General features: G+C 38.3%; 1 protein-coding gene across 5 annotated transcripts in view; it reads right to left on the bottom strand.

Annotated features, from left to right (window-relative positions):
• baiap2a (BAR/IMD domain containing adaptor protein 2a) overlaps positions 1-14680 on the bottom strand; it is a 66975-nt gene that overhangs the window by 36039 nt on the left and 16256 nt on the right. For all 5 annotated transcript variants that reach the window (XM_036147951.1, XM_012871014.3, XM_012871012.3 and 2 more), the window contains exons 2-3: positions 11851-11926; positions 7239-7325 (exon numbers count right to left, since the gene is read on the bottom strand). In XM_036147951.1, coding sequence (XP_036003844.1) covers positions 7239-7325; positions 11851-11926 — 163 coding nt within the window. The remainder of the gene's footprint in view (positions 1-7238; positions 7326-11850; positions 11927-14680) is intronic.

Genomic DNA, 14680 nt, shown 5'->3' with positions numbered 1-14680 from the left:
TTTTTTAAGCTGCAGCAATTTACCAGCAGGAAATACATATGAATGTCCCAGACCCATTAACCTAAAAAGACATTACTGCGTCATCAGTTTGCAGCCTAACTTTCCTTGTGTAACCCTCATTTATTCCTTGGGATAATAACTGGGAGTGTGCTGAACCCCTAAGACTGGGGGGGAGGGGGATTGCAAATTACTTCAATACAGTTTAAATTTTTTTTTAATTGGATCTTATTTCCCCAGATGCGTGAATTAATGCTGAATGATACAATATCTGTTATTGAGATGTGGTGATTAGTGAGGTCCAAAAAGTAATAGGAGAGAAGAGAGAGATTTGGGAGATGTAAGCACTTTACATTCTCGTTTGGGTTTTTGATAGACTGGTAAGTTTACTTGTCCCAGGAAACAATTTTGTTTTTCACCACTAAAGCGCAACAAGAATGCATACCATAACAAATGGTGATAAATTAAGGTGTGTCTAAATAAATTAGAATATAATAAAAAGTACATTTATTAGTGATTCAAAAGTCAATGTGTTCAGTTGGTGAAGTATTTAATCTTACTAATATCAATTTCAATATTACATAAGACCAATACAAAGATTTGTAATACTGACATTCAATGACCTATACTTTCATAGAAAAGACAGATTATGTTTGAGAAGTCACCAACCTCCTCACAGAAGGTTAAAAAAGGACATTGCTAAATAAGATGACAGTTCACAGAGTGTGGAATCCAATCCTATTCATAAAAAGGTTAGGAGGAAGAAAAAAAAATGTTGTAGGAAAAGGTGCACAAGCAACAGGGTAAAAGTTGCTGCTTGAGGCAAAGACTATTCCCAGATTAGGGTGAGACTCACAAGGCATGGACTGCACATGGTATCGGTATTTGCTTTTGCAACAAAAGCTTTTTGTAATGTTCAATCAAAACCCAAGTAATCTGTTCAAAGTATTTCAAATCTTTTATTGGCACATGCAGCAATTGCAACAATTAATTGCCTCAATGAACTGAGGTAATGACGTCAACATTTCGAATCTGTGAGAACTGAGTCTCAATCTCTGATGTCATTTTGGAATACCTCCACCTTATCAGAGAAAACAACAAATATAGTGAAGGAACAATCCAGGTGTTCAGATTACCTGTTTTAGATAAACATAACAGAACAGTCACCTGAGCAACTAAAGCAAGCCCATATTAATGCTTGTGTGTAAGAATGAGGTTTCTATCGGGTGTTGCTTCCAACACCGCTGGGTACACAAAGTCATCAAGCCACTCCTCTTTTTAAAAATCCCCCTCAGCAATAGGGAGATGCATAAAAAGTTTTAAACCTTTGCCTCAAGATCCCTTCACATAGTGGGTGATGGAAAGGCATGCCTTTCAAGTTCTGAGGCTGCACAATATCAGGAAAACACGCAAGACAAGCTAACAGTGTTGATGACGATTATGTGTTTGCAATAAATAAGTAAACAGTAATATGAAGCTTTTTGACTTCATCACAAACACAGACCCAAATAATTAATAGCTTATTGCTTATGCTGGGGAAAAAAAAACAATGATTTCCACACAAACAAAGCCATATTATTAAATAACCTGCTCCTGTTAGATGTATTTGCTAAAACAAAAAAAAAAAAAAAAAAACTGCCTGACAATAGTGTTTCTAGTCATCACTATTGTCAAATATGTCACTGGGATGCACATCTTGGAACTAGTACAAATAACATATTGGAGATTTTTGATATTGGCCACTGGTGACAATAATGCCTACCTAATAGGTTTCTCTCTGAAGATCTACAAGGGAGATATACAAGGACAACGGCAAAGGTGTCGTTAGTGTGATGAGAGATAAAACGACTAAGAATTAAAGCAGAAATGTATTTCTGCAAATTAACTTGGCTAGGGCTCAGGTTGTTAAAAACTAGCTCCCTTTCTATCCCATAAAGACATCCATAGTGGCTGGTTCGAACTATCATAAATATCCTTTGCCTAGCAAAAACAGCCTTTCCTTTAAAGGCTCGGAAGCCACAACTGTCAGGGAGTGAGTGCTCATATCTTCCACAGGAAAAAAAAAATACAAGAGAGGAGGGCAGGCTAAACAGTGGAATGGGAAAAACACGAGTGGGAAATGGAGTGAAAAAGAGGGATACAGAGAGACTGTGTTTGTATGTGTTAGCATGCATGTACATGCATGAGTGTGTGGGTGGCAAAGTGACAGGCGATGATTAGCACAACCAGCGGAGGATATGTGGGCGGGAGTGAGTGGGAGTAGTGGGACTGGTGGGAGAAATGGAGACTGTCTCTTAAGGTTGAGATATATACAAGTGGATTCTAGGAGCACTCAAAAAGTTGATGACACATGGTTTATGCACCAAAAACATACACACAAATATAACATCTATTTACGCCTTGTATGCGCTACAGCACAGTGGGATGGGTTACTGTTGGAACACATCAATTTTGGATGTTATGCTGAGAATAACCAGAATCAGAGAAAATTGGTTCACAAGGTCATTTCAGGCTTCTTTTTATGTGGGTCAATGACTAGTCAATAAAATAAATGGATGAGAAAGGATGGAGGAGATGGAAAGCAACTGACAACTCTGAAGCATGAATGTGGGGCCATTTGTGGTCAGTATCTTATAGAGTGGCTGTGATCTTAACAAGCTTTACAAAATGGGTACAAGGGTACAAGTTCTATATGCAGCTTGTATGTATAAATGTAAATAATGCAATGCTTGTTTGAAAGAATCAAGGGCCTCCAGCCATGTAATCAATCAGGCTAAACAGACAATTTGGGGAACTATGGATGAATATTAAATCAGGGACGAAGGACATCTGTAGAACTTGAATAACATGAGTTAGTTGGTAAAGAAATCTGAGAAAGTCATAGATAAAACCAACTTATTTATCAATTTTGAGATCATGTACATGTTTGACTCATTCTCACTTCAAAAATGTCAATTTCATGGGTTGTGGTCTGATGAGCGATCCCAAAAGTGATATTTTCTTCCGATCTGGGAATATCTATGTACCCTCCTGTCAGTCAAACAGGAAACTGAGCTTTTTCCTAACAGGAGGTCATTGCAGGACATTGCAGCTAACCTCAGGGTGGAGGCTACAAAAAAAGTCCCACGCTAGTGACTGGAAAATAAAAGCCCAACCTCTCCCCTGGGACACATTCTGCCATGTAGGGGACTGTTGGCTTTAGGCGGTGCATTGTGCAAGTGATGAAAGGGAGCAAACGTCACACATTCTTCTTTCAAACTTGAAGAGATTCTGTCTATGCGATTCTCCTACAGAAAACAGCTCAAAAAGCTTTGGTTTTCATACCTGGTTGTTTACTCTCACCTGTCATCTCTATTAGGTGCATTTGCGGTGCATTTGCCTTGTGGCTAATTTAGCAAATGCAAAACAAAAACCAAGCTGCTGCCTCACACTCAGCCAATTGTGACCAACCATTGCACACTTGATCTTTTCAAAAGGAAAGATTTTTGAGAAACGGGTGAGAAAAACATGGGCCCTCTCACAAACGGTGGCAACAGGTGCTGTGGAATTGGACATTATGAAGAAAATAAAAAACCTCTTCAAAGCACTCCAAATATGGATTTATGTAACATAATCTTGTACTAGCTACCAGGCCAGGGAGATGCCCCTCCCCTGTTACATTCTGTAACCAACAGAAAATGAGTATTTACCTTTCCAAGACATGACTGATCCTGTATTATATCTCCTTTCTCCCTCCACCTTCTCCTTAAGTCTACTCTTCCCTTCTAACAGCTAACAGTGACAGAAACACCAAAAACAAAAACGTTTTTTTTTATTGGTTTGGTAAACAGTTTCTGTAATAATTAGAATTTCATCGGGAATATGTATGACAAATAAAATCAATCTATTTTTACGGTCTTGATTCATTATTCAATGCAGAACTCAAATTTTAGAATCAAAAACATGGTAAACTCGTATATAAAAGCTTTTTAATGTTTTGCTTCCTGCTTAAAAGTACATCATGAAACATTTTAAATTGCTGCTGTGTCTCACTAAATATACCCCAACATCTGACTGTTCAACCTGCAGAGCTACTCAGCTACAGATCGCCCTACAGATTTGAAATCGCTCAGAGGTCCCTACACTAATTTTCTGTAGTACTGATAGAACCTCTGAGGGATTCAGAGTATAATATCAAGTCAGGTCAACTTCTGGAATATTGATCTGGACAGTTCAGTTGTCGGGGAATGGTTAATCAGTGTCAGCTTTGAAATTAACAGCAGGTGCACTAAAGGGGCAACAATGAAATGACCCAAATCCAAAATGGTTTTGCAGGTAGAGGCCACAGACATTTTATCCCAATTTTGGATTGCTATTGAGTAGTTTTACATTTGACCAGGGTCAGCATTTATACTGGCAGCATGAGGCGATACCTGGACCCAACAGTCATTGCACAGGCAGTCCAACTCCACCTGGAGGGCACATCAATGCCTGCCATTGCCTGAAAATTTGCTTTGTCTCTCATCACGATTTCAAGAGCATGTAGGAGATTCCATGAGACAGGCATTTACTCTAGGAGAGCTGAACAGGACTATAAGAGGTTCTTAACCCATCAGCTAGACCGATATCTGCCATCATGGGCCCAGGCCAACTGACCAGTTTGCTCCCCCCCCCCCCCCCCCATCCCCATCTCTTGGTAACCATGCTGGCTGCATCACCATGATGTGTAAAATTACCAAATTTACCAGGTAACTTTCATGAATAAGTGTTAACCAAACTCCAAGCGCAAACAGAAAACTAGCATTAAATTACACATTCTATGGCATATTTTACACGAGACGAGCTTTGAAACACTGTGTAAACATTTGAACCAATGGAAAACCTCACAGATGCTGCACGACAGTAAGATTGGGTCACACACTGAATAAAACATCCCACAAGCTCTTTCATGTCAGTCCCTGGTGGCTGGGCGGGAAGAAACCCAAAGTGGATCTCGGCTCCACTGAAACAAAGGCCCTGTCAAATCAACGGCTACCTCTAAGCAGATCAGGCAGTTAAAAGAACAATCTGTGCAAAGGGAATCTCTTTAAGTGTGAGCTGATTTCCTATGGACTGAGGACAACGCGTACCAATACAGAGACTAATAAGCTAGAAAACTACATATGAGGCTGAGGCATCACCTCTCAAAAATGACTTCAAGGTTTGTAGAATACAGACATCCAGATACCTGACTCCCACGTTGTACAGTGCTATGAACAAGTATTTGCCACCTTTCAAGTTGCTCCTGTTTCGGCCTTTGTCAAACTTAAACATTTTGGATCAAAAACATTTTTACATCAGACAAAAGTGTGATTTTTTTATTTATTTTTTTTCAACTGTAGTTGAAAAAAAAAAAAACAATATTCTAACCAACATAGTCCCGTTTAAAATGTTGCTTTCCCCCACTGTTGAACTGTGATTTAAGTGAAAATAACATTTTGGTTTGATTTCACTAGCCACACATAGACTTGTTCACTGTCATAATATTAAAGTCTAAACAACAAACATCACACCTCAATCTAAAGATGAAAACTAATCCACTAATAGGGATCAGTCTGAGAAGTGTTTGTTAAGCCGTTTTAAGGCTTCGGGGCTGCAGCAAAACAAAAGCTAAAAACTGGGAAAACAAACAGCACAGTGGTTAACCTTCCCTACAGTGGCTAGGTGACCAAAATCACTCAAAAAACACTGAGTCATATACTCACAAAATAACACAGAAAAACAACATCTAAAAACAATGCTGGTCTCAGCTGCCTCAGTTAAGATCAGTTTTCTTCATTCAAAAAATTAAAAAAAGATTGTATGCGATCACATGCTCCAATGTATGCTTCCTTTTGCATACATTGGAGAAATAAAAGGCAAAAAGGCTCATCTCACATTTTTAAAGAAACATCTTAATGATACAAAATATATTGGAAAAATAATCTGTGGACTGACAAGACAAAAGCAGATCTTCTCCAAGACTTGGGTCCCATTACATTTGGGCATAACACTTCAATCTAAAAAAAAACTAAATACTGTATCATACCAATTGTTAAACATGTGGTTGGCATTGTTACTGGCTGGGCATGCTTTGCTGCTTCAGGACATGGAAAACATAAATTCCACTATTTACCAGAAATTCCTGAAGGAGAATATTTGGCCGTCAGTTGGTGCGCTGCAACACCGTTTGGTTTACCGCACGGCAATGATTTGAAACACGGCAGTAAGCTCACCTCTGACCGGCAGCAATCCTAAATGGACGTTTTGTTAAAGTCTAGACTAAAATTTAGAGGGAGATGCTGTGGCGTGTTTTGAATAGGAAAAACATGCCGAAAATCCCTCCAGTGTGGCTGAATTTAAACAAATTCACACTCAGAGAGCAGATATCTTTTAATAGCACTGTAAAATGTTTAAGTACATCCCACTACAGTGCATGACCTTGTTTGTACATGACACCTTTAGCTTTCATGTAAAAACAGTCTGCATCTCGGTCACTCAGAATCTCCTCACTGTCCCCCGTACTAGGCCATCATCCATGGGTGACCGTGCATTCTCCTCCCTGGGGCCTCGACTGTGGAATCAGCTGCCTGAATCAGTCAGGAGGGCAGACTTCCTTACAACTTTCAAAATGAGCCTGAAGACTTACTGGTTTCATGCGGCCTCCAAAAATAAGACTTCCCCTATGATTTCCTTGTTCTTAACTGCAATTGTTGGACATATTTTAATACTAATACTTTACATTTGTCATGTTAATAATCTTTATTATTTTAGCATTTGTTATTCTAGATTGTTTTAAACCTTGTTTATTCTACAACTGTGAAGTACCTTGAGAAGTCACAAGATTTTAAAGTGAGCTATACAAATAAAATATTATTATTATTATTATTTTTATCATCATCATCATCATCAAAAAATGTCATCATCTGCAATGGTGAAAACAAATCATGTTCAACCCACACTGTACCCATCGTTGTTAGAAAGATTATTTTCTGATTATATATTTGCTTGGTTTAGAGTTGCAAAAATTCTGGTGGAAAAATTCTAACTTAAGAAAACACTTACTTCATTCCGCAGACACATTATTTTGAATGTTATCCAACACAGAAAGCAAATGTTTGATGATATGCTTTTATGCAGGTGTATAAAGAGGTGATGCCAGTGCAAGCAAGACTAAAGCAGACAGAATAAGAGATAAAGTGGCAAGAAAAACTACATTCACCTAAAATATCTTGGTCACTTACCCAAATCTTTGGCTCCTTGACTCTCACTTGCCAATTCACCCATTCGGACCAGGGCATCAAAGTAGCCTTTTGCAGCAAATGTCACATCTGAGAAAACAAAGTGAGTCAGCCGTTAGTTTAAAGGTTTCCAAAAACAAACATTTACATTTGAAAGAAGTCTGTCGGAAGATCCTTTTCTTTTGTACAAAAAGATTCACTAACTTTCTGGCTTAGTCATCTATACACTTTGCTTTTTGTTTTCCTTTTAAACCCTCCTTTTCCAGAAGAAAAACAACAACTTAAATAGTCAACGAGAGCTCCCAACAATCGGAAAACAAAGTAATAAAATATGATAAATGCATCTAGATGACATGGATGCTTGATGGGAATAAGGAAATGATTTTCCAACAAACCATCTTTGCTTCAAAAGCTATTTTGTTTGAATGTAATTGAAGAAATGCTACTTTATTATAATCAAAGTTTTTAGTCACTAGATTTTAGTTTAATATACATTTATATCAAAGGAGGCATGTGTTTGGAATACCCCTTTCAGTTTAAAATCTTAAATGGCTGGAAACACTTTCATTTCTTTCTCAATTTGTTTTAATCATGTCCACATGTCCATACCTACATGTCAGTGTGCATGTGTCCCAACTTTCCTTCCAAATCTATAAACAAACCATATTGTATCCATAAACTTGTGCATTTCAGGGTTTTTCTCTCTCTTGGTAGTTAGATATTTTTCATAAATTACAACAATAATCCTACAAAGAAATTTAAATTATATTTAATTTTATATTTCATCTTACACCCAAATCCATTGTTCACATATGAAATATGACCTCTGAATAAACTAAAACAATATTAGCAGCTCCTGCAGTCGGATTTAGTTGAGTCACTCAACCACGTTTCACTCAACAAGAATGCAAGTAAATAATAGGAAATTACTTCTTCTGTTGTTGAAGGTGAATGAAAAGCAGAAACATTCCATTTCAAATGGTGACTTGAGAAAATCAAGTAAAGGGACTATATGTTCACCGCTGACAGCACCCAAAGACTGTCCAATTCCATTTCAAGAGACCCTGAATATATAATATGGATTTAAAAATGAGCGGGTACATAGGAGATCCACATCTCTGTGTCCAAAACATCCACAGAATGAGTTCTTTGACAAATGTACTCTGTTGAGTACATTTTGAGAGGTAAATCTTGATTAAAAAAAATAGATTGCACTATTTTATATATATATATATAATTTAGAGTTAAAAATAAGCAAAAGATTTTTCCTTTTGACTGAAGCTCATTTTAATGTGAGAGCAACGGGTAACAAACAAAAATCAATAAGGGCTCTAAGAAAACATTACAGCTCCATCAAGGAAGCAGCAATAGGGGCTGTTAACCACATGCTGTTACCTGGCATTTTCTGTCTTCCTTTTCATTTCATCTCTTTTCTGAACAGGCAGACACTCTCACATGGGGAGACTGCTGATTGAAGGATGAATTACAGCATCTAGAGTTCTTTACAAGAATTCAACCTGAGGGTGATGAAGGTGTGAGTGATGGAGGGGCTGCTACCTAGACAAAATATCCAAGGTTGAAGGAATTTACGTATGAAAACTGATTTCCATCTCTGATGCTGATGAACCGTAAAGAATACAACTTAAACTGCACAATACAGTAGCTGTCAAGCGATTATAACAATTACTACATCAATAAATACTAGTAGAACCGTGCAGAATAGCAATTTAAAACAATAGCTGGTTAACATGGCTTTTAACTCAGACAAACCAAACAAAAAGAAATTCTCATTTGTTAATCACACCTGATTGGTTAAAAGGTTCATTACGATTTTTTTGTCTTAAAAAGGTGAATTAAAGGTGAAAATTTCCAACATGAGAAAGTTACACGTCCACCTACAGAGAGGAGTTCCAGCACTTTACCCTATGATGCCAAAAAAACCTAAACATCAAAATCTAAATGATAATGAAGTAACAGACTCCAAGAAACCAAAGCGTACCACACACACTCCCCTCAATACATGGCATGGAGGTTGAGAAAGTTGATAATTACAAGTTCCTGTGTCCACATCTCTGCTGACCTCACCAGGAACACACACTTCTTACACCAGGTGTAAAAAGCGGCACAAAACTGTATTTGTTCAGGAAGTAAAAGCACATTCACCTCCCTCACCAGCTGATAAAAAAACGTTTACAGGCCAGTGATAGAGAGCTTCCTGATGTCTTGTTGCACTGTGGGGTTCTCAAGCTGCTCTCAGGTGAACAGGAAAACCCTGCAGCGGATGGTGAGGTCAGCGGAACATGTTATTGGATCACAGCTGCCCTCTCTGATGGACATTTACACCTGCAGACTCCAAAAGAAAGCTAGCGCCATTGCAAAAACACTCCAAATAACCCAATCCACAAAGTTTCAGGACATTCAAAACTAAATCCAATAGACTCAAAAACAACTTTTTAGCCCAGAATGGTTAAATAACCCCAGGTGGTAAATATCCTGATTGCTATAAACATCATTTTTATTGTGTTTTTTTTTTGTTTGTTTTTTTTGCATGTGTGTGTGATATTTACACTGCCCAACAAGAGAAGAGCTAAACTGCTTTCCATAGTGTTAAACAATGACAGTATATTTAGTTTTATCCCAAAAGCTCTCGGGTCATTTTAGACATTTTGGTTTTAAATGAGGTGATCCCATGAAACCGTTAATCAATGTAGGCTTGGAGTAGTATGACATTTTAACTGTGTAATGGCAAAGATTAAGGTGCTTGAGAACCTTTCCTTTTAACTGCTGGTGTTGTTTCAGTTCTACATCAGTAGATTTATTCATATCTACCTTGCAAACAACTTTGAGTGCCACTAAAAAAGTAGCCCAAGTATCACCAAATGTACATGTTGAAAAACCATGGCTCTTGTAGGAATAATCCCCACATTTATAGGGTTGCAGATAAACTGCTTAACTTTTGTTCAAGAGTTTGCACAAATAAAATCAATAGCTTTCTCTGCCCTTCTCATTGTGGAGCTTATACAACCATCACAGTTTCACAGAACAATAAGCAGCTGAACCCCGTTATTCAAAACGTTGGTGCACTGCCACCAACGGTCATGCAGGGCAGATGCAAGTTTCAAAGAATTACTGTTCGGCCATCCAACAGTGCTCCACCAATCTCCGGGGAATGATGGTCACTGCTTTTGAAGGGGAATTCAACAGCAGTGCAGGTGACAGATTGGACTTGTGCCTGGAGACAGCTGCCAGGTGTAAGACACATTTACAACAATAGAATGACAGGGACAGTCTAATTCTAACAGACAGATACAGACACTCCACCACAGAAGAAGCTGAGGGACAGATGCTAATGTTGGTACCAATTACAGCTGAACCAACTGCAGTGGAGGGTATGCGGTTGCTTCCTCCTCTCTTGCACCGGTTAATTTTTTTTTTCATAACGCCGGTTCCTGTGCTTGCCCTGATGTGGAAAATGTGTATGAATGAATGCTTATTTGAGTTTTCCTATGCATGCCACAGACTTGTGTGGAAATGATGGCGAGAGTTAAGACAGATTTCTAAGGAACACTCCTGCTGATGCTGCAATAGCTGCAGGATATGGAATATAAATGTACAACAAAAAGAACGGTTTAACATAGAGCTTGGATTTGTATTGACAGTGCTAACAAAATGTGTGGAGAGGGGTCCGATAAGACAGATGGAAGGGATTACCAGGTTTAAATGCAAGGTTTAAGAAGACAAAAAGAGCTTATTTCAATGTCCCATCATTTAACCTCCACGCTAAACAAGAGTACACTGCATTTTAATCAGGATATAAGGCAACCATATGTAGTAACTCAAACATCAATTTGCTGTATATGTTTTTTGTAAACAGTTGGACTATTATTAATAACTGTATAATTAGATGATTGTGTGTCTACAAATGAAACTCTTTTGGTATTGGCAGTGTTGAATAATTTCAGAGATTGCACCATATGGATAGAAATGTGTCCTCCCAGAGTTGCTAAGTCCCTTGGGTTGAGCCAATTCTGCAAAGAGGGTATTTAATGGCTCGGTGAACCCCTACCATTCTGCTCCCAAGGCACACCAAGGCAAGGAGTATTTATTGTGTGTGTAAAGGAATAGGAGTGGTGGCCTGGGGAGAGAGAACAATCTCTGCTAAGGTTTTGGCCTGTTTAATATGTGGGGGTTGGGGTTGTGTTAAGGTTCAAGGGTGTTTTGAGAAAATGCCGCCATTGTGGCAGTGTAATTAAAGAAAGAATAGAAATATCTCAAAAGACAAAAAACATTCCTGAAGGTCTGTGGGTACAAAAATCTTAAGTGAATCTGATCGCTAACACAGAGTTATCCTTACTTCTACATCATAGTTTTAATAAAAAAGTATTCTTTAATTAAAGAATACAAGAAATGACAGAGGCAGTGTACCTCGTTTAAGGCCTGGCCACACTGTATGAGGAGAAAAATAATCCACTCTTCATGAAAAACAGGAAGACAGGTAGATTCAAGAAAAGCAAAAAAAAAAAAAAAAAAAGAGTGCTGTGTTGGCCGAGTGCCTGATCCTGCAGTGAAGCAGAGAGAGAGAAGAAAAATGAATGAAGGAAAAGAAAGGACTCACTGGCGAGGGCCTTCTCATAGTTCTTCCCCATGGCAACAAAGTTCCGTAAGCAGGGGTTGAACTGCTCCATAATAGTCTGAAAGAGAAAACAACACATTGTTGTTGGATGAAAGGCTCACTTATCACTAACAGGGTCAAGAGCACAGAGGACGTTTGCCTTGATTTACTTACTTTGTTTTTGCTTCCCCCCCACACTAGCCTCCTTCAAGTCAATGATATAAATTTTACAAAGAATAAAAAGCATGCCCAAATGTGAAAAAAGTTGCATCTCTACAAGTAGCATGTTAAAAAGCAATATCCAGTTTGAAAGTAAGCACTGAGTTTAGAAGTTTACTGTGTGAAAACTTCCCAGGGTTTAAATTAGTTTTAGACCAAAAATATGACACAGAGCTGGGTTTTCTCAGGTCTCATACTATATGGAGCAAGACTCCACTCATCCAACTATAGCTGTATGCTGTCAGTTAGCGGCAGGTTTGTGAGTGAGTGATGGGAATCATCCTAACAGTTCCTCTTAAAAAAAGATTGAACGTTTGCAATTCCATCGCTGTCTCTTATATAATGCCCATAAAATCAAGTTTACTTTATTAACATTCATAAATCTACCTATGGGTGACATGACAGAAGATTATCTGGCCAAAATAAGTTGCCGACATATTATTATGCATATTATTCTTTTTAATGTAACATTTAACCTGGATGTACTACCTTTTTATACTTGAAGCACCTACAATTGTACAACATAAACACCATAGAAATACATCTTAACCATTGCCTTTCTCAGCACATGAAAAACTGTGGATTTCAACCTTAATCTATAACTACAGGCATTATTATTGAAGCATTGGCATGAGATACAAATTTTATATATACACACACACACAACATTAAATAGGGTATCATGTAGCATGATATGCTGTTTTGGGGAAACAGGATCAACATATTCTTGTGTGTTGGCATTGTGTTGACTTAAGTTTTATTAGCACTAAAGAAAACTAATATTGCACTGCATCTGTGCAGGCATACTGAACCGCAAATGAAGTCAGTCTTGATGCCTGAAAATGTACCTGACTCTCCCCGCAATAGTTTCCTGTGCTTCTTATCTACCTCTCCCTCTCCTTCCTTCTCCTGTGCTCCTCCAGGACTTCCTCCAATTAGCTGGTCCCTAGTCAAACACTCAAGAATAACCCGAGGACAGAAAGACAGCCACAATTGCGCTGCACCAGAAACAGCACCAACACAAACCATCAATACTGAGGGAGAAAGCTTAATCATCTACTTCTTTGCTTGAATCCACACAATGGCAAAAGGAATATGCAATGTGCCATCATTGACAACCTGAAACGACCCCATCAGCCCGACCTCCTTCCTCAGTTGGCTTCAGCACTTTGTTCCTTCCTTTGTTTTTGCTGTCTGTTGTTTTAATTAGAGCCAAGAGTTTGATCAAACCACATGTTTGTGTGTCCCTGCTGCACTGTCAAGAGCTGTAGTTCAGATGGCCCGAGTGCTGCATAACCCACCTACAAAATAAATATCAGTGACTCACACTTAAACAACTCAGCTTTCATTAACAGTCGCCTGCCAACAGAAACTTCTGTTTTATAGTACCTGACTGTGCTGGAATACAAAGTCTGCACAACACAAGTGGACTTAACTGGTTCACAGAAAGGTGTAGACACTGACAAAAAGCTGCAAAGAAATTAATAACCTGTAATAAGAAAGAAAGTCCTGTGTATTTTTTTTTTCAAACACACTCATACACGCTACATATTAGCAATGACTAACTCCAGTCCTAGAGGGCCAATATCCTGCATGTTTCAAATGTTTTCCTGTTTGAACACAGTTGACCTAATAGACTGCAGCCCTAACAAACTCCTGAATAAATTGGAGAGTGGGTGAGGAGATAATTTAATAATTTGGATCAGGTGAGGTTGCAGAACACCAGGCACTCAAATTAAGATGCCCATTTCTGCTATGTAGAGTCATGAAAACAAGTACACACTGAGTTGTTTTAGCATACAAATGATCTATTGTTTAGCAAATTCACCGAAAATTATTAATTTTTTTTAGCATACAAACAAATAACCCACATATTCCACAATATAATTATTTCTCCAAACAGGTGTGTTCCTTTTTATGATAATCGCTAAAAGGCTACTGCCCTCCCAGTGGGACCTGCAGATGCATTTTCTGCCTAAGTTTTAAAGGACTGAAGTATATCTTTGCCAGAATATCTTGAAAACATTTATAAAGCTGTCCAAACCATTTTGTGTATCTGCAAAACCTGAGTTTTTCCTAACAAATGATGTTCACTTAAAGTTGGTCTGTCAGCCAGGTGACTGCTCTCTCTGTCCAGTCAGCCATAGGTGTAGGAGAAAACTAAGGAGAGCAGCTGAAACTCCAGCTATCAAATTATATGATGTTCAATACAAAGCAAAAAGTTCATTAAGCATGACGAAACCTTTACTTTACCTTTATTTTGTCCACAAGTCAATTACTTGAACTGCATTGAGATATGTTAAAAGACATAATCAATGATTCACACCATATCAGAGTGGGAAGTTGCTAACATTTGCCCAGCACGTCAGCAAACGGCTCTGAATTAAAACATCTTCAGCATTAGCAACATGTGAATTTGTATTTGTACGTGTTAACCAGATATATGTTTAGAAGCAAAAATCTCTCCTGCCGACTCTCCTGTTGTGACAATACGTCTGCGCCTGCCAAGAAAATTGGCTGCCAAGAGCTGCATCATTTGGATCGTCATTGGTGAGAGAGTTAATGTTGATGAAATGTATGCTGATTGGGACATCCTTAACAGGAAAAAGGACAG

The sequence above is a fragment of the Fundulus heteroclitus genome, chromosome 16, assembly GCF_011125445.2.
Source record: "Fundulus heteroclitus isolate FHET01 chromosome 16, MU-UCD_Fhet_4.1, whole genome shotgun sequence".
Lineage (NCBI taxonomy): Eukaryota > Metazoa > Chordata > Actinopteri > Cyprinodontiformes > Fundulidae > Fundulus > Fundulus heteroclitus.
This window is presented reverse-complemented; position numbering and strand designations above follow the sequence as displayed.